The sequence below is a fragment of the Neofelis nebulosa genome, chromosome 8, assembly GCF_028018385.1.
Source record: "Neofelis nebulosa isolate mNeoNeb1 chromosome 8, mNeoNeb1.pri, whole genome shotgun sequence".
Taxonomy (NCBI): domain Eukaryota; kingdom Metazoa; phylum Chordata; class Mammalia; order Carnivora; family Felidae; genus Neofelis; species Neofelis nebulosa.
The window spans coordinates 130,352,100-130,372,294 of NC_080789.1; the positions used below are offsets into that span (position 1 = coordinate 130,352,100).

Here is a 20,195-nt window from a genome sequence, read left to right on the forward strand (position 1 = left end):
GTTCATTTCCTGGTCGCCTGAACACAGAAGGAAAGAGACCCAGGAGAGGGAGCTGCCTGTGCTTATACATTCACACACACACACACACACACACACACACACACACCCTAGTCGCACACACACCCCAGTGCATCCACATCCACAGCCTAGTGCACACACACACCAGTACACACACACCCAGTGCACACACATACACTCCAATGTATGCACACACACACATAGCGGTGGGGAAAGGCCAGATCAGTCCTCCTATAGAAAGTGGGTCCAGACGCCTGGGTGGCTCAGTCGGTTGAGCGTCCGACTTCAGCTCAGGTCATGATCTCATGGTTTGTGGGTCCAGGCCCCACGTCGGGCTCTGTGCCAACATCTCAGAGCCTGGGGCCTGATTCATATTCTGTGTCTCCCTCTCTCTCTGCCCGTCCCCTGCTCGTGGTCCCTCTCTCAAAAGAAACATCATTTAAAAATTAAAAAAAAAAAAAAAAAAGGTGGGTCAACACCTGGGGTCCCACGTCTGGGGCTGTCCCACCCGCCGGCCACTCGTACTGGGCTGCCTGCACAAAAGCTCTTTGTGCAGACGGACCGCCGAGCTCTTCTTATCAGAGCGGCCCCTGGAGTCTCTGTGCCCTGTAGACATGGACAGACGACTGGCAACCCGGGGCTGGGCTCTGCCTGGAAGCGGACCCTGTGCAGTGGAGATGCACAGCGGCCATCCCGCGTTCCCCTGGTCCCTGGAAGTGACCCCGTGCTGTTGATACCCTGGCACTACCAGTGGAGTAGCCACTGACTCAAATCTGGTCTTTATTCCCAGACGTCATCCCTACAATGGAGCCTAGTTCTAATCCTGAATCATCCACAGACCTCAGCGTCAGCCAGGATCACTGTCACTGTGGTGACCTGTCAACTAAATTCAGTGTCCTCATACTCACACAATTAGATTTCTAGAGCTGAGAACACACAACAGATCTCTTTTAATGCCCTTGACCGTAACATAGATTAAAGTTTCAGTTTCTATTGAAACTCTGGAAATCCGTTTCTATTGATTTTTTGGTTTTGGTTTGTTTGGGTTTGTTTTGGCGTTTTTTGTTTTTTGTTTTTTTTTTTTTTTTTAGAGAAAGTGCGAGCGGGGGAGGGCCAGAGGTGGGGGTGGGGGGAGAGAGAGAATCCCAATGCAGAGCCTGAAGCTGGTCTTGAGCCCATGGCGCTGGGATCATGACCTGAGCCAAAATCAAGAGTTGGATGCTCAACCGACTGAGCCACCCAGGCGCCCCAAAGCACATCAGTTCTGTAAAGAAAGGACTGTTCTTACACTTTTTCTGAGACATGAAATTGCGTTTCAGGAGCTCTTAGGTGCGTCACTAAAGGCGACTTTCGAATCTGTGCACGGAATCTGTGCACCACAGTGTGTGTGTGTGTGCACACGTGCATCCTGGAACTCAAGCGCGTGCCTTCCTCTGATTTCTCTTCTCTCTCCTGCTCTTGCACGTACGCAGGAGTTGACAGGCAAACTGCCCATTGAGTATCCCTTGGACCCGGGGGAGGAACCACCCATCGTTCGCAGAAGAATCGGGACGGCCTTCAAACTGGATGAACAGAAAATCCTGCCCAAAGGAGAGGTGTGTCCTTTATGTTGTTGGATTCTGCTACGTCAGCCATATTTGTCCCACGTGTTAGGGCTTCCAGACTTTCTGTCACCGTTTCTTCATTCTCCCTGATGCCAGATGCCTTTTCCCTTTTGCTCCGGGATGTCTCACCTGTTAAGCTAGCTGGTTAGTCAGTGAGGGGCTCCCCTCCCTAGTTACCTTGCTCCTCTGTGAACGGGGAGCCAAGTGCGTGGCTGCCTGCTGCGTGAACAGGGAAGCCAGGCGTGCTCCCAGGGGAGACAGAGGCAGGACGGAGCTGGGGACGGGAGAGCTCTTCCTTCCTAGAATAGCTCTGTGCATGTTCGTGCCAACTTGGGGGTACTTCCTTTTACTGATTCTGGACTGATCTATGCAGGGACAGGTAAGGAAGCCAGGGCACCACGTGGACTTCTCAGTAAGCATTTTGATTTCTGTGGAAGTTGTGTGTGGAACATGATAGGCCTGTCACAAGTGGCTACATTAAGCTTGGGAGAACATCCCAGCAGCACACACATGGGCCTGTCTTTTTAAGGACCTCCCGGCCCTTTGTTACTGGGAGCCCAGCACAGTGTGGAAGAAAACCAGCAGAGAAGCAAACGGGTGCAGGCACCCCGTTGTCGGGGGGAAAGACAGTAGGGTCTGCCCTTGGTGGCCTTAACTTCACCTTGCTGCGAAAAGTGCTACCAGACTTTCAGCAAGATGCTGGGCCCTCCTAATGTCACTCGTCTGCTTTTGGGGGACCCCCTGAAGCTTTGCTTTTTAATCCTCTTTGGCACTAAACGTTGGTGGGGGGCTGGGGCTGGAGAGGTCAGGACTGGGGAGGGGGGCGGGGGGAGGGTCTTGGGTCTCCCTCCGGTTAATAAGCTATCCAGCCTCAGACCAAGAGAGATTCAAGGCCAGGCAAACCTTTAGGCCTCAAGGCCATGTCCAGGAAATGTCTTCCCAGATTTATTCTGAATGAAGCTACTGATGAAAATGCTCTTGAACAGAGGGCTTAAAAGAACAGGCATCAAATCCAATGGAGGAGGGAATGCCACGTATGTGTTTAAATGCACAGACTCTAAAAAGTGATTGGGGGGAGCTCACATTCTTGTGTCACACCCGTGGCGGGTGAGTGTGAGGGTGAATCCCGAGGGGACGCGAGTGCCCTGCAGCCGCCAGCAGGGGATCAGTCTGAGATTGGCACTGGCGGGTCCCCGGGGGGACTGGTGGACACATCAGAAGCTTCATCCACATCACAAGCTGCTCTTCCAGAAGATGAACTTCCCAATCCTTACATCTCTGAGCCTGAGAAACACTTAACTTGCTACTTAACCCCTGCTTAATCGTGCTCAGCGACCAAGAGTTGCTGAGCAGAGAGGAAACAGCGGAGATGCATGGCTGTGGGTGGGCCCTGGATTTTATCGGGGTCAGGACGGGGGTGAGGGTGGGTGGGATTCAGGAGACCACCTGGTTGGGCATTTTTCAAATCCGGCTGTCGGCAGGATTGCCTGAGGAACTGCCATGCCCTTAGGCCGGACAGATGCCTGGCACTAAACTTACAAGAGCAGACCCCACCTTAGCGAGTGCACCGTTGTTCTTCCCGCAGCCCCAAGGGCCTTCTCACCAGTGGCTCCCTCACACTGTCCAGGAAGAGAGGACTGTCCTTTCCTGAGAAGCTCATGTGCAGCCCTGTCTTCCTTACCTGTCCCTGCATAGATCAGTCCAGAATCAGTGAAAGGAAGTACCCCCAAGTTGGCACGAACATGCACAGAGCTATTCTAGGAAGCGAAGAGCTCTCCCACCCCCAGCTCCGTCCTGCCTCTGTCTCTCCTGGGAACATATTTGGCTTCCCTGTTCACGCAGCAGGCAGCCACGCACTTGGCTCCCTGTTCACACAGCAGGCTGCCATCTGGACAGGCAGCGCCGCGGCTCTGTGCTCATCTCTGCTGAAGGGGCGAGAGTGCGTCCTGGGCTCCCACACTGGGGCGGGTCTCGGGCCAGGGCTCTCCTAACTACCCGGGAGCAGCTGCTAGCAGGAGTTACCCGCACAGAACAGCCTTTGTCCTCGGCGACTTGTTTGTTTCAAGACCCCGGGCGGGAATCCATTTCCATATTCTTCTCCCTCCGGGGAAACAAGTGCAGCCAGCCCTGGAAGGAACCGGAAGGAGTTTATCAATCTCCTGAACAGCTCTGTGTAATCTTCACCTCCTCCTCCCTCCTGGGCCCCACTCCCCTCAACAGGAAATGAATCCGGCTAAGAGTTCTGTGTTGGATGGAGGCTGTCGGCCCGGTGCGTGCCTCCCACAGGCGAGCCTTTTTTATCCGGCCCTGAGCTGGAGAGATCTGTCCATCCCAACAGACGTGGTGATGGGTTCCCACGTGATTAGGTCGCTTCCTGTCACGTTTTTGCAAGGGTGCGGATCGCCTGGGGCCTCCCGGGCCTCGCGGGCAGGTACTTGAACACCCGTCTGCCGAGCAGCGGAGAGGCGGCGGGGAGCAGGCCATCCCCGTTCAGCTGCTGCGTCCGCCAGGCTGTTTTCTGGCAGCCACAGGGCAGGCCAGAGGGAGGTGCCCCAGGGGAGGAAGGAGAGCGCCCCGAAGCAGGGCTGCTGCGCCCCCCTGTCCGCGCCTCCCAGCCCAGAGCTGCTGAGAACAAGCAGGTGTGGGCACGGCCGGAGCTGGCACGAAGGGCTTCCGAGAGAGATCCTGGTGAGCGGGGTACGTCCCAGCACAGAGGGCTCAAAATACGAGAGACAGAGGGCACGAGTGCGAGGATGGGGAGTCACACACATGTGAGCTCCTGTTGGTGAACCCACTGCACCCCCAGCCCGGGATGGTGAGAAGCGCCAACCAGACTCCGAATTTCCACGAGGGCTTGGTGTCTGCGAACCTTGCAGTGGGGATGGTGGTAACCAAGGCAGGTGGCCCCCCGCCTGCGGCCGGGGAATCTGCTTCTCAATGATGCCACCAGTGTAGAGACCGACACTTGTCTCCTAAATGTAACAGGAGCCAAGAGTCTCGAAAGTGGGGGTGCCCCGGGCACTAGCTGCCAGAGATTTTAGGCGAAGGGCCATTGCAGGGTCAGGCGAGGTTGGGGCTAGGCCCCGGGCCTTGCTGATTTCCTAGGATGCGTGTCTCCCAAAGAGTAGGGCTCGCTGGCCCTGGGGCAGGGGTGGGGAGGCGGGGTCCCCCTGCCCCGCGTCCCACTGAGTGTAAGCCCGTGTCTCCCTCCCACAGGAGGCCGAGCTGGAACGCCTGGAACGGGAATTTGCCATTCAATCCCAGATTACAGAGGCCGCCCGCCGCCTCGCCAGTGACCCCAACGTCAGCAAAAAACTGAAGAAACAAAGGAAAACCTCTTATCTGAACGCACTGAGGAAGCTGCAGGAGATCGAGAACGCCATCAACGAGAACCGCATCAAGTCTGGGAAGAAACCCACGCAGAGGGCTTCGCTGATCATCGCCGGTCAGTGCTAACTAAGCCCGCTCCCCACAGGGGCCCCTGGCACCAGCACCAGCCCCGAGAGCGGGTCCACAGCTGGCTCCCTGCATGACCTGCGCAAGCTGTTTAACCCCCCGTGCCTTATTTTTGGTCCATAAAGTGAAGCTCATAAGGCCCGGTAACCAGATAGGAACAACACAGCGTGTTCAGGTCCACACAAGAGGATCCCACAAACCAAGCTGTCCGGATCCCTGTCCGCTGTGCCCTGGGAGAGCCAGCGGCCGTGAGCTACATGCTCTCATCGGCCCTCACTGGGAGCTAGGCTCAGCTAACCGTGCCTGCCCAGGTTCTGACGTCCTCGGGGACCTGATCACCCTGCCCGTGTCTGGAAGGAAAGAGGGTGGCTGGGGTCCGCTGCGAGCCAGCACCCCTGCCGAGCCTGTGTCCTCCACAGACGGGCTGTCTCCAAGGGCCCCCCTGTCCCAAAGCCGAACCCCGGGAGGACTGGGCCACCCCACTCTGATTGTCTAGAGTCCTGAGGTCACGACTCCTGGTCAGGAGGGTTTAGAAGCTCGGGTGATTACATTTGGCAAATGCTAGAAAGAAACCCCCCCCCCCCCCCCCGAATCCACCCACGGCCGTTGAGTCCCCCAAACTGTTTTAATCCTTCTTTCCTGTGTCAGCAAACTCTTTGAAACCTACGTCAGATACTCCTTCATGGTTTACGCATGTTGAAAACACTTCTTCGGGAAGATAGAAAGTGGGATAGAGGTGACCAGGGGCTGGAGGGGGAGGCTGAATGGGGAGTTAGTGTTTCATGGGTACAGGTTTTGTTAGGAAAAATGAAAAAGTTCAAGGGATGGTGATTGTTGCACAATAGTGTAAATATACTTAACGGCACTGACCTGTTCAGCTAAAAACGGTTAAAACAGTACATTTTACGGCGTGTATGTTTTACCACAATTACATACGTATAAATCATATGTACTTATAACATACGTAGAGCACAATTGTGTAACCTTAAAATGTGGCCAAACGAGGGAAGCAAGGCTCTACCAGGGCCTCTGCCCCCCAGTTGCCCCCATCCCACCAAACAATACAAATAAAATAACTTCGTAGTTTAGAAAAACAAGAGACCATAAAAAAAAAAATCCTTTCTTCTAGGAAATTTGGAATAACCATCTTTCCCCATCCTGCCCTGTTGGCCTTGGCCAAGACTTTGTCACTTGCTTGCCCACGTCTTAACAGAGCTGCATTCAGCCAGCCTTTCTCCGTCTGAGGCCTCTGTGAGACCTCCTTGGGGAGGCCCAGCTCTGCGGAAACCTCCAGCATGGTCACCAGAGCCAAGTTTGGGAGGGGTACCACAGGGACAGACCTGTCACTGGTCGGCCCCAGAAGAGCCTGGTTTCCCGGCCTGCCCGGCCCGGGCGGTTCTGTGAGCGCTGACAACAGAATTCACATTTAAACAAGTATCTGTCCCAGCGGCACATGGTCCCATGCAAATTTGCAGCCATTGTTTTTAAGTGCTCTAGAATATACTTTATTTTGCCACCGCCTCAAAATGTTTCTGCCACACTTGAATTAGAGGAATAATTACAGTTCTTCTTAGTTCCTTAGTCTGGTGTTTTATTTCTTTTCTTTTTTTTTCTTTTTTTTTTTTTTTTAACATTTTCCGAGAGCAAGAGAGGCAGAGCATGAGTGGGGGAGGGGCAGGGAAAGAGGGAGACACAGAATCGGAAGCAGGCTCCAGGCTCCGAGCTGTCAGCACAGAGCTTGACCCGGGGCTCAAACCCACGAACCGTGAGATCATGACCTGAGCCAAACTCAGACGTTTAATTGACTGAGCCACACAGGCACCCCTGGTGTTTTATTTCAAGAGCTAAAACACTAAACTTGGAACTTCAGACTGGGACCTTTGCTCGTTTTGAGCAGAGCAACTCCAGACAAACCACTCCCCCTCGGTGGCCTCAGTTTCCCCAGATGTTAAGAGGGGAGGACTATTTTACTGGCTCCCTCTTGGGCACGTTCTCATGGTTAACTAGCACCTATAAAAATAAGCTTTGGAGAGATCGAAGCTATAGTTAGCAGCCTGCGTTCACCACTAACGACTTAAGAAGTTTACGGAGAAGACATTTATTGCCACAAGACCAAAGCCAAGTCCTTACCTAGTTTCGCGTGTACCAAATACATAGCAGTTCGCTGCCTTTGGTTGGGTTGGAACACGCCCTGAGATCGGGCCGGGACAACGATGTGGCTTAACCAGGCCGGGCAGCCTTTATCCTGGATATTAAGCTGCTCGGCACGGCAGGGTCCAGTGAAACAAGAGTGCAGATGCGCAAAGACTGGCACATCGCGGTGTCAGGAGCGAGGGATGAGCTAATGACCCACCCCAGGGACTGTCAAAGGAAATGCCAAACAGCATTTTGATTGTACTCCGTGTGTTCTCTCTGATTAGAAAGAGGAGGATGTGGGACGGTCCAAAACGTATGATTTTTACAAGGAGGTCTTTGTCTAAGGGATGGGCTGAACTCATAGACTCTGGCTCTCTCTCTTCTCAGATGGAAATATTGCCAGTGAAGACAGCTCCCTCTCGGATGCCCTTGTGCTAGAGGATGGTAGGTTGTCCGTTTCCTGCTTCAGAACTCGGACACAGATTAACGGGGATTAGGCTGTATGCAGTCTGGCACAGCCCAGTGGGAAGACCAGAACCAGGCTGAGGTGACAGCAGGGTGCCCCGCCAGTCCCTGGTTCGCAGCACTCACCCATTTGGGGGTAGGTGGGCGCCGCGTCAGCTCGGGTCTGTAGGAACTTCGGTATTTCCCGTGGCCCAGAGGTAGGAGGTGAGGTCCGTGAACGGTGTTCTCTGTTTTATAGTTGACAAAACCGCATTTAAAAAAATCTTTTTTAGTGTCTGTTTTTGAGAGCGAGGTAGGGAAGCGCAGAGAGAGGGAGACGGCATCCGAAGCGGGCTCCACGCTGACAGCAGAGAGCCTGATGCGGGGCTGGAACTCACAGAACCGTGAGATGATGACTGAGCCGAAGTTGAATGCTTGACCAACAGAGCCACCCGGGCGCCCCACAGTTTTAACTGAACACCATGTGTAGTTTCCTTTTGAGTATTCATAGTTTCTGGAGGAAAGACATGGTCTTTGGTTGGATCACAAGTCTAAGATTGAAGCCCACTAGGAAAGCCTGGGAGTAGCAGGAAGAAAAACCTTCCATGCCTTCCTGAGAAATCTTGAAAACCAAAGAGAAGATGTCCCTTTAGATTCCTGGTCAGGCCTTGAAATTGTCTTCCTGTTTGCCATTGACCTCTGAAAACCCAGCGGTTATCAGGATATTTTCTTGGGAAATTCTTAGAAAAACAGAACTGATCCCCCACGCCCACACCACCACCACACACAGGGGTAGAAAGAATTCGAGGCATGGGGCCGTCTCTGAGAACGTTCCTGTGGGTTTAAGTCAAAACTTGGGAGGCGAGGACATTGACGATATGGAAATCTATTAAGTGCCAGTTAATTTTTCTGCCCTTTAGGAGAACCTCTGGTGGGCAGTGCTGAGTGGCTGTTGAGACAGAAAACCTTAAAAGGTCTGCCCGACACATAGTCATGATGGGAATTGCAAGGATGAAAATAATTGCTATTGATGTGGGGAAAGGCTGGCGTTATTTACCCAATGGTCTTGGCCCTGCTGTTAGCAATCAGGTCATAATATTTTTATCGTCAGCATCGTTCTGCGGGTGGGGAGGAAGCCAGGCTGCGGGGGAGCAGGGAGAGGGGCTTTGAGTGCGAGCGATCCGGCCCTGGTTTTGGCCTCTGTGGACTTCAGTCTCTCCAGGCGAGGGAACAACAATTGAGTGAGATTCCTTTGTAAGAGAAGAGTTGGGGGAGGTACGTGTTGTTGTTGGCTAACGTGGGTGCATGGATGGCGACTAGTTTCCTCCTGCGTTCCGGACCCCCTAAGGGGCATCATCGCCTCAGTTGGACCATTGCAGGCTTGCCCCTCCTAGGGGCTCTTTGCTTTACTGATTTGAGGGGCGGGCGCATAATAGATGCTGGGTTTCAAGGTTGGGGGATGGAGAATTAGGCTTTGGATAAGAATACGAATTGTAAATGGACTGCGGGGCCAAGTGAAAGGTGGTTGGAGCTTTTGGGGTTTGCTTCTGTGTATTTTTTCCCTTCAGACCCGGCCCTCTGCCTTCACAATGAGCACTGAGTTTCCCCCCCCTCCCCCCCTGCTCACTGCTGTTCCTTCACCCCCCGAGTTGTCCACCCTGATTATCTTCCTTAACCCCTGCCTCGTCTCTCTCCCAGCCTTGCCCACTTGGAACCCTGACAGTTGACTAGCTCTCACACAGGATTTTCATCCTGACCCCTCCGTGCTTAGGAAGTTCCAGAGTCTTCCTAGGGCTTTCAGACCACATTCCCCACTCAGCCTGGAATCGAAGAAAAGCAGAGAGAGTAGATCCCTAGAACCGCCAACAGATAATGACGCGCAACATACATAACTTTCTTTCATTTTTTTTTTTTCCTAACAAGTATTTATTGAGCATCATTCCAGGCACTGAGGTGATAGAAGCAAACACAACAGAACCCTCCTGGAGCTGAAACTCCCCCAGACCAAATTAGACGCTTAAGGTCTATTGAATGAAAACTTTACAACATGTTAATGACTATGTTTTGCTCTTTGGTATGAAGCAATCATTTGCTGTTGGGATTTATTGGCACTCAGGCTTCACTCCATCTGTAGCTAATCAAAAGTGAAACTTCTCTCCCCATTGAAGGCTGCTGCTTGAAGTTTAGGTTTGGTTCATTCTGGTTTGACTTGTCTCGGCAACTGGGGAAGCCATGGGGTGCGCTCGTTGCCTGTCTGGATTGTGGGGGGCGGGGGTGGAATGTGGTCATTGAGCAGACGCCTGTCTGGATTGCAGGGGGGGGGGGCAGCTGTGGGTGGGGGTGGGGGGATCTGTCTGGGTCGGTGGGAGGGACCCTTGCTCAGTTCGTCTCTCTCCATCTCTGTGCAGAAGACTCTCAGGTCACCAGCACACTGTCCCCCTTACAGTCTCCTCACAAGGGACTCCCTCCTCGACCACCGTCACACAACAGGCCCCCTCCTCCCCAGTCCCTGGAGGGACTCCGGCAGATGCACTATCACGGCAGCGACTACGACAAATCCCCCATAAAGCCCAAAATGTGGAGTGAGTCCTCTTTAGATGAGCCTTACGAGAAGGTCAAGAAACGTTCCTCCCACGGCCATTCCAGGTGAGCTGGGTCGGGGAGATCACATGAGCTCACGGGAAAAAACAAAGGGCTGTCCCAAATAGCACCCACAAGTTTCAGAATCCACACCAGCTCATTCCCTCCCTCCTGGGGCGGCCTTAAAACAGTGCTGCGCTCACAGCGCCCTCTGCTGCTGACCCTGTCAAGGTGCAGATCGGTTGTGCAAAAGGGAATGGGCGTTTGGGGCTCACAGTGTCTTGGCAGATGGTCTTAATGTTGTGAAATGACCCGGAAATTAACGAGGGAGGCTTAGGCAGCGTCCTTCTGAAAAGGCAAGAGAGAGTCTACCCCCAGGAATCCCAAAGTGGTTCAGAACCCTACAGCATCATCCAACAGGATTCCAGGGCCAGACAGCTGTAATCCTAGCCGTGCATTATCAGCTCATTACTCAGCTGATACTGCAGAGAGATTTTTGGAAGGCATTTTGGTCTGTTTCTCTGTTTTTCTCATTTCCTTTAATTACACCCTTTAAAGCTCCCAGTGGCTGTCCAGACAGGTAAATATTTGTCCGCTGGAAAACAGAAACTGTGGTTGAGGGCAGGGACTTCACAGAACAGTCCACTGCCTGTTATGCACAAGGCTGATGAGGGTTTCTTTCTTTCTTTCTTTTTTTTTTTTTTGAAGATTTTTATTTTCTAAGTAATCTCTCCATCCCCCCGGGGGGCTTGAACTCACAACCCTGAGATCAAGAGTCGCATGCTCTTCTGACTGAGCCAGCCAGGCGCCCCCACTAGCGTCTTGGTTTCACACTGTGGTGCAGGTCGGGGCCGAGGACCCCCACCCACAACTGGGGCGAAGGCTGAGAGCCAGAATAGGAATCTGGGGGGGAGGGGGAGGGGCGGGCAGACCCGGGCGAGCTTTCCCGACACCCAGGCTGGGGTCCGCGGCCGGGCAGCTCCGCGGGAAGAGGTGCGGTCGTGTGTGGCCGTGACCAGCCTGGTATCCTCTGGTTTGCAGCAGTCACAAGCGATTCCCCAGCACGGGCAGCTGTGCAGAAGCAGGCGGGCGCAGTAGCTCCCTCCAGAACAGCCCCATCCGCAGCCTCCCTCACTGGAACTCCCAGTCCAGCATGCCGTCCACACCAGACCTGCGGGTCCGGAGTCCCCACTATGTTCATTCCACGAGGTGAGTGTACCAGGCCTTTGGGCCACCTCCGTCCCTAGACCAGACCTCCCTTTGTTAACCTGGGCGATTCCCCCCCCCACCCCAAACTGGCCCAAAGAACCGGTAAACTGGGGTCAGGCCGGAACCAGTGAGGCAGGTTCTCGTTAATGCAAAGCGGGATGAAAAATCCGGGACGGCAGCAGTGAGCCCCCGTTAGCTACGAGACCCATTTGTATCCCCGGGTCTACGTCCGGGAGTCACCTGGGAAATCTCCAGGCTTCTGGAAACAGTGGGCATGGAGGGAGTTTCCTCTTTTTTTAAAGTTTTTAAAAGTTTGTTTATTTAAGCAATCTCTACACCGAAAGTGGGGCTCGAACTCACGACCCCGAGATGGAGAGCCACATGCTCTACCGACTGAGGCATCCAGACGCCTCACAGAGGGAGCTTTCCTAATCAAAATGGAGGCAGGAGAGGCTATCCAGATCAGCAGGGAACATGCTGGAAACGGAACGACCTTGCACTGATAGGGGGTGATATTTATTCTCTAGTCTTCATGTGTCTTCCCGCTGAGGCCTGGACTTTTTAATGTCTCAGGGTGTAAATTCATTGAAGAGGAAAAGGAACTGGCAGAAGTGAAGCGTGACTCACTCCTGCATTTTCTGAAAAGAGGCACAACCAAAGCCATCATTTGATTTGATCAAATTGCGCGTAGGGATTTGCATACGCACTGATTGCGTAGGGACTGTGGCTCCAAGGATGGATTTATATAGGATAAGATGGAGCTCGCCAGGCAAGACTGATTCATTCTTTCAGGCAGCATACTTGTCACTTGCCTGTATGCACCAGGTATCACCGTAGGGACAGAGCAGTGAACGAAACAGACCACACTCCAGCTCTCAACGGACTGACGTTTTAGTAGGGGAGAGTGGCAAGAAAGAAAAAGGTCTGTCCCGTGGTGATACGCACTAAGAAAAATGGACAGGGGGCTACATAGTGAAAGGCAAGAGTGACCATTAAGTGAAAGCATCAGGGCAGTTCTCTCTAATAAGGTGACATTTGCGTAGAGACCTGAATGGATGGGGTAGCCAGTTCTGAGGATACATCCGAGAAGAGCAAGGTCAGAGCCCCAGGGCCAGGCCTGCACTTAGCATGTCCCCCGGGGGCTAGGACGGCCAGAGCAGATGACCGAGACCGTGGAGAGGAAAGAGGCCTGAGCCCCAAAGAGCCGCTCGGTGGGGACTTCACGTTCTACCCTGAGTGGCAGAACAGGAACTCACCTCCTCCTGTACTTGGCCAGTGGGGCCGCCCTGAATGTCACATGTGTCCTAGCATTGTCCACCCCTGTGACACTGATGGGTGTTTACAGTGTGGACTCATAAGCAGAGTGGATCATAGACAAAGTAGTGGCATGAGGAGTGTGTGCAGCCGTCAGGTTTAAGTGTTAGCTGCTCCCGCCGCCCAGTTGAGAGTTCCGGGCGAATGGGAACCTACGTGGGTTTCCTAACAGTATCTGGTTGAACCCTGTGAAGTGCGCTAAGTCCGCCTTTCTCTTGCTCTTCAAAGAGAGGGCATTTCATCTGATGGCACGGATTCTCCTGGTTCTCTTTGCATCTATAGAATCCTATTGCGCCATTAAAAAAAAAAAAAAAAAAAAAGCCAGGCTATTAGGGTGCCTTTCTAGAGGCCACCTTTCTGTGGGCGCTGTCCGCTGTCCCGCCCCCGCGCATACTCGAGCATCCAGTCGGGGGGATCTGTGGTCCCTCCGGCCCCTTGGCTTCCCCCGGCGGGACTCCCAGGGCCACCCTGCTCCCGCCCAGCGCTCCTAGGTGCGGTTCGCTGGCGGCTCTGGACGGCGGGTTCTGTCCTTGCCTGCGCCCACCCGGTCCCCCCAGGCGCCCCTCCCCGGGGCACCCCCACCCACCCACCCTCCCGCCCGCCGTCTCCCCGCAGGTCGGTGGACCTCAGCCCCACGCGGCTGCACAGCCTCGCCCTGCACTTTAGGCACCGGAGCTCCAGCTTGGAGTCCCAGGGCAAGCTCCTGGGCTCGGAGAACGACACGGGGAGCCCCGACTTCTACACCCCGCGGACTCGTAGCAGCAACGGCTCCGACCCCATGGACGACTGCTCCTCCTGCACCAGCCACTCGAGCTCGGAGCACTACTACCCGGCGCAGATGAACGCCAACTACTCCACGCTGGCCGAGGACTCGCCGTCGAAGGCGCGCGCGCGGCAGCGGCAGCGGCAGCGGGCGGCGGGCGCGCTGGGCGCCGCGAACTCGGGCAGCATGCCCAACCTGGCGGCGCGCGGCGGCGGCGCGCACGGCGTCTACCTGCACAGCCAGAGCCAGCCCAGCTCGCAGTACCGCATCAAGGAGTACCCGCTGTACATCGAGGGCGGCGCCACGCCCGTGGTGGTGCGCAGCCTGGAGAGCGACCAGGAGGGCCACTACAGCGTCAAGGCGCAGTTCAAGACGTCCAACTCGTACACGGCGGGCGGCCTGTTCCGGGAGAGCTGGCGCGGCGGCGACGAGGGCGACGCGGGCCGCCTGACGCCGTCGCGCTCGCAGATCCTGCGGACTCCGTCGCTGGGCCGCGAGGGCGCCCACGACAAGGGCGCGGGCCGCGCCGCCGTCTCGGACGAGCTGCGCCTGTGGTACCAGCGCTCCACGGCCTCGCACAAGGAGCACAGCCGCCTGTCGCACACCAGCTCCACCTCGTCGGACAGCGGCTCCCAGTACAGCACCTCCTCCCAGAGCACCTTCGTGGCGCACAGCAGGGTCACCAGGATGCCCCAGATGTGCAAGGCCACGTCAGGTGAGCGGGGCGGGGGTGGGGGGGACCTCCGGACATTCTGAGATCGTTAGTTCCAGAAACCTGGGCTGTCAGACGGCTGAGACTGGGGGCCTTCGGGTCCCCTCTCCTTCACGCGCTCCCGCCCCAGCCCTGGCTTTGGGGGACGGAGATCTCAGGGCCGGTGGGGGGGAGGGGGCAGCGCCTCCGACCCTCCCCAGCGGGCTGGGCCAAGTCGCCCTCGGTTCAGCATCCTAGGTGGAGATGCGAACCCTGCCTCCGGCCGCTTCTTGTAAGGACAGACATCAGGGAAGCCCCGTGCTGACGTGGCTCCGGGTTTGTTCCAGTCAAAGATGCACCTTTACCCTGGTGAAGAGACACTAGTACGTTACAGACCAGAGTGGCCCCTTCCAGGGGGACACTTGTTCCAGGCAGGGCCTTGCGTCCTGGAGCCTTGGAACTGGGCCGTGTCCCCTGGGTGGGACCGACTGGTCGGGGGAGGGGGGAAGGGGGGCTTAAAGTCCCAACTGCTCCTGGGTTCCCATGTCAGGGATGTTAGGAGGTGACCAAAAGAATTTTTATAAAGTGCTTTCAGTACCTCGATACTATGCCTTTAAAGCTTTCATAATTAGGCTTTTTTCCTTGTACTCAGAGCATTGAGCAGTGCCAGAACATAAAAAAGTAAAAACGGAAAACACCACCCTTTGCTTCAGAAGCTAGTAGCTTCTCTGGGAAAGAACAGCGGTGACAGCCACCCCCAGTGCTCAGCAGTGACCTCACGGCTCGTGCTCGGGGGGGGGGGGGGGGGGGGGAGCAGGCAGGAGGCTCTGCTTAGACAGACTACAGGGAAAGAAAAGGGAGGCAGCTGAGACATAATAAAATGATTTTTTTAAATAGAAGAATAAAATGAGAGTGATCAGCACACAGAAGGGATTCCAAGTCAGGATCTGACTTGTGATGGGAAAGAGTTAAGTAAGGATAAAGATGGGGAAGGACAGAAAATGGGGTTCACCTTTGGGGAACAGGGGGGGATTCTTGGGCCTTGGAATGAATGGGACAAAGAGGAGGGACCAGCCGGCTGCCTGGGTGCACCAGGCCTCACGGCTCCCGCATTCTATGCCCCGTGTCCCCAGTGACTCATTCGTTTATTATGGCGGCACATTGGCCAAATGACAGGTTCCAGAGAGGAGAACAAAAGTGATTCAGGCAATCATGAAAGAAACCATGGGCTTGGAGGTCCTAGAACCTTCTCCGTGTTCCTCCTTCATCTATAAAATAAGCCCAGTGAAACTCGCCCGGGACTTCGCAGGAGGGTTTGGAGAAAGAACGAATGAGTGCGTTGCTCGCATCATTTAAAAAACATGAGCCTCTGTAACTGTTCAGAGCACTAGCGGTCTGCCAGGAACAAGGAACCAGGAGTGTTTCCCTTCTGTCAAAACTGTAGCACTTACCTGGTGATGAGGTAACTCTTTGAGAACATATTTTAGAAGTTGTAAACGTATTTCGAAGGTCTAAGAAGCTGTATCTGAAGTTTAATGAGAAAGATACTTTGGAGAAGACCGAATTGGCCAAAAGTCAGGGGGGGAAGGGGATCGCCCCCACTGTGACCCTGCCACGGGGTCATACCCAGCATCTCTGGAAAGAAGCTCCTTCACTGGACCTGTCTGACCCCCCCTTTTCTGCATCACCCCTCCGCAGCTGCCTTACCTCAAAGCCAGAGAAGCTCAACGCCGTCGAGTGAAATTGGAGTGACGCCCCCAAGCAGTCCCCACCACATCCTAACCTGGCAGACTGGGTGAGTCCCCTGTTCAGACCTTCTGCCCCCTTCTTCCAGCCTCTAGAATGATCAGCTTTCCTCATCAGTTAGGAAGGATGTCCTAAACACAAGATCCTCGTTGCCGGAAGGGTGTACCCACCAAAAACGTGAGCGTTTGTTCCTGGGAAACCCCTTCCTTCCCAAAGCAGCTGCGTGGACGCTGTTACCTCCCACCTGGCTCCTTTCCGTCCCTGTCCGTGTAGACGGGCCAGTTCTCTGGGCTCTCTTTTCACCCTGGCGGTGGTCCCAGGAACGTGGGGAAGGTGGGTGCCGGAAGTCAAATGGCACTCCTTTGGGCAGAATTCCACGCGGCGTTTGATTTGTGTTCAGATTCTATCAGGCGGACTTCAGGGGGCGGGGCAGGAAGGGGAGAGGGGACTTGAGCTACTCTTGCTTCTCGCCCTGCCCCCACCTTAGAATCAGGACGCATCTGAAGGAAAAGGGCCTGAGGCTCCGAGCCCTTCTCTGTCCTGGCTCCAGCTGCTTGCTCTTAACCCACAAACCAAGGGGATCAGGTGCAGGTTCCCTGAGATCTTTAAGAAGTGACGCACAGCAAAGTAATGAAACCAAAATTCCGTTCCTTTTATAGCTGCCAGCGTAGGCATAGAGCATTCTAGTCTCGTGGACGGTTAGACGTTCTGACCCCTGACGTCCAGCAGATACACGTAAATCGCTTTCCTCACGATCCCTGCCTCTTCTGTTGGTCCTCACACGTCCCCTCGGACTGGCTGTTAGGTTCTGTCCGCGCCCGCTGGGTCAAGGGGTGAGGGATCCCTCGATCGGGCTCTATTCAGTTTCTAGTTTGCTGGAGGGCCCATGGGGAAGCCTGGAAAAAGTTGACGGCCGTCTGGGAGTTGAATCATAGGACAACAGGACCAGAACGGGCTCCACTGGCTGCATTCGGGCTCCCGTGCCTGGCAGACATTTTTGTCTCTGTAAATTTCTCCAGGGTGACTTTAAACCAGGCTTTACGGGGCCTTAGTATTTGACAGAAGGGAAAGGGGAGCTGATGTGTGTTGAGTGCCTGCGGTGTACTCAAAGGCTGGGAGCTTTTTCCGACATTTATAAGTTTCATATATTCTTCACTGCAACCTTGCGAGGGAAAGAGCCAATCTCTTAGTTGTACTGATGAGGCTTAGAGAGAGTAGGTGCTCTGCCCGGAGTCCCACAGCTGAACGAAGCTACGTTCTCTGGCCTCCGGAGTCCTGTCCTCTTCCACCGGCCAGTGGTTCTGAGAGTGCTGTCCTCGGACCGGCAGCTCGAGCATGTGTGGTTTGGGATCTTGTTACAAATGCAGACGCTCCGGCCCATCCATGACTTACTAAATGAGACAAGGGGCGGTGGGGTGGGGTGGGCAGGGCACGGCATTGTGTTTTAACAAGGCCTCCAGGGGATTCTGACGTCTGCTCAAGTCTGACAGTCCCTCAACTATAGCCCATGATGCCTCTTCCTCCTTTTGAGTCAGGAGAACCCATAGTCCCAACCACAGTGATCTGTGTCCACTCCCATTTCTTGGTCTTCGGGGCGGCAGCTACCCTCTCCGTCCTTATTACAGGTCGTTATGACCCTCCCTCCCATGCCACCCACAGGTCAGGTCCATCACGCGTGGTCGGGCAGCTACTGCAAGGCCTCAGGCCTGAGAGTGGCATGGAGATTAATTCATAGGAGAAAGTATGCCAGACCTTGTGTATCTTGGTATCTCCAGTGGCCAAGCCATTTCACCCAAATAAGGAACTTCCCATTTCAGGGTCTTTGTCGGGATGGTCCACATTTTCTGAATCCTGCCCAGTCTCCTCTAATCTGATTATATGACTGTTATTTGCGGGAGGGCAGGCCTGAAAGGAGTGAACGCCCTTGAGCTGGCCTCGAACCCTGCCTGTGTTCCACCACAAAGAGCTAGTGAGGAGGCTGGACAAATTGGAAACCAAGCTGTCTGGGTCCTTGAAGTAAACGTTTATCAGATTGAGGAGGTGGACGGTCGTAAACAACCAGCAACTGTTCTCTGTGATGTGATAGGAAAATGAGAAATGGGTACAAAGTGCCAAAGCCCGCCTTCTGAACAAAACCAAAGAGAAGGCCTTTGAGTCACTCTTGGGGCTTGAAAGTTCTGCGTGAGTTCTGTTATTTGTCACTAACGCTTGGGTGTATAGTCGACTGATCTTTGCAATGTATTAATAAGCTACTAATCATGTCTGTGTCAGTTCCTCTCTTTAACATGACCTCTCTTCTCTTCCTTCTTCTGCTTTCCTTTGTTCAGAGAAGCAACAGAAAACTCACCCATTATGGATGGGTCTGAGTCTCCAACTCACCAAAGCACTGATGACTAGAGGTATTGTAAGGGGGTGTTCGGTTCTCCCCACCCTCCCCCTCTCCCCCCCGCTGCTCACGAGTGTGTGATCTCACATGTGCTGCATGTGTCACCCTTGTCCGCATCGTAATTTCCAGAAGCAGCTTCTGAATGGTGTGGAAGGTGTTATTCTTATGTGGAAGGCGTTATTCTTATGTCTTATTTCTAGATACCTGGGGAACTCTATATGTTTTGACATGAGATGTTAGACATTCCCACTGCTACTTCCCAGAAAAGACCCCACTGTGTGTCGTAGCCCTTCCCAGACTCTGTGTACGCAGATACTTGCAGAAGCTTTTACTGGTGTCATGGTCAATGTCCAGGAAAAGAGGAGCGCCCTACAGTTTACAAGGCAAAGCACCAAAACCAGACTGAGTTGATCCAGTCACCTGCACATCACCCCTGCTTTCATCCTGCATTCCTGAGGGACAGATGTATACTCGGCCTCATGGCCTGCTATCCAAAATGTCCCTAGATAAGAAGCATCACCGTCCTCACTACTTGGGAGCTCGTTGGAAATCTGGACTCCTGGGCCTACTGAATTTGAGTCTGCATTTCAACGAGACCCCTGGGTCAATCCAAGGCACATTCCAATTTGCACAGCACTGCCATGGTGGCCATAAAACCCGTGCTACCTTGTCTGGGTCCGGTTACCAGGGACCAGAATCTAACCGGCAGACAAGACGTTGAAATTTAAATAGCATTGCAAGGGTCAACTAAAAAGATAAGGATACCATTCAGAAGTGGATAAAAAGTTATAAGCTTATGTAACCAGAAAATTAAAATCCTATGTTCCAGGAACCATGCTGGAGGCCAGAGTTCCAAGGGGAGGGGAGGACCCCGGCTCCAGGGCCATACCTCTTGAACCTGGCCTCCACCTCCACGGCCTGGGGTGGAGGGACCTGGAGAAGGGCCATTGCAGGGGCAAAAACACAGATGCATGAACAAGCAGGGCGTTTGTTTGGTAAACACCATGTTGCTGTAGATAAGGAGCCAGACTTCCACCTAAAAGGTAAGGTAGGATGAGGTAAGGAACAGTTCCGAGGTGGCAGATAGGGGATTAGGAAAACAGGGGCTTAGCCTTGGAGAGGGAGATGGTGTTAAGAAAGCAAACAACATTCCGCTGAGGCAATCTGAAAGATTCTGTTGGCTTTATTCATCAATTTATGAATGAAGCAGCCTCTTGTCTAGCAGAAGAAAGGAGCTCAGAGGAACTAGGCAAAATGAGATTTTTATAGCCAGGAGGGAGAGGGAACAAGGAGGCTACACTAGACAAAAATCGGTTGGATATGGCCAAGTCACTTTCCTTTAGGGAATGGCAGGGGTCTGTCAGGCAGACACCCTGACTGGTTTAAGACTCCATTTCTGAGAGAGCCGAAGTTCGGTGAAGTCTGTTCGGTGACGTGGACCTTAGCGTGAGTGACTCCGTTTGGGGCCTATTTTCTTGTTTTCAACATGTCCCTCCTTTTGATCCGATTCTCAGCCTGAGAGATGGGATCCCAACTTAAGGCATTAGGGCCGCTTCCCTCTAAAGCTCGGGAGTTCTCGTGGTCTTTTGCCAAATGTCTGTGTGGTATTTGCGGGTCATGACATCAGGTGCGTTCTTTCCGTTGGTCATTCTCTTTGTTCCTTTTCTGAAGTTCTGTTCTTGGGATTATTTGCTGCGAACATGGATTGAAACCTTTTGAGGAAAAAAAAAAAAAAGGTAGAGAGAGGACTGTCATTATAGCAGGATCGTGGCCACTGTCTAGAGTGTGCATTTAAAAAAAATTTTTTAACGTTTATTTTGGAGAGAGAGTGAGTGCACGTGAGTGGGG

At 53.8% G+C, this 20,195-nt stretch overlaps 1 protein-coding gene across 12 annotated transcripts in view; it reads left to right on the forward strand.

Moving 5' to 3' along the window:
• Positions 1–20,195, forward strand: part of FRMD4A (FERM domain containing 4A) — a 614,411-nt gene that overhangs the window by 581,068 nt on the left and 13,148 nt on the right. For 9 of the 12 annotated variants that reach the window (XM_058682170.1, XM_058682174.1, XM_058682172.1 and 6 more), the window contains 7 exons: positions 1,491–1,613; positions 4,839–5,067; positions 7,602–7,658; positions 10,067–10,304; positions 11,280–11,447; positions 13,377–14,239; positions 15,914–16,010. In XM_058682170.1, coding sequence (XP_058538153.1) covers positions 1,491–1,613; positions 4,839–5,067; positions 7,602–7,658; positions 10,067–10,304; positions 11,280–11,447; positions 13,377–14,239; positions 15,914–16,010 — 1,775 coding nt within the window. Of the gene's footprint in view, positions 1–1,490; positions 1,614–4,838; positions 5,068–7,601; positions 7,659–10,066; positions 10,305–11,279; positions 11,448–13,376; positions 14,240–15,913; positions 16,011–18,288; positions 18,361–20,195 lie in introns of those variants that run through there. The other 3 variants (XM_058682173.1, XM_058682168.1, XM_058682169.1) reach the window with 1 other exon arrangement.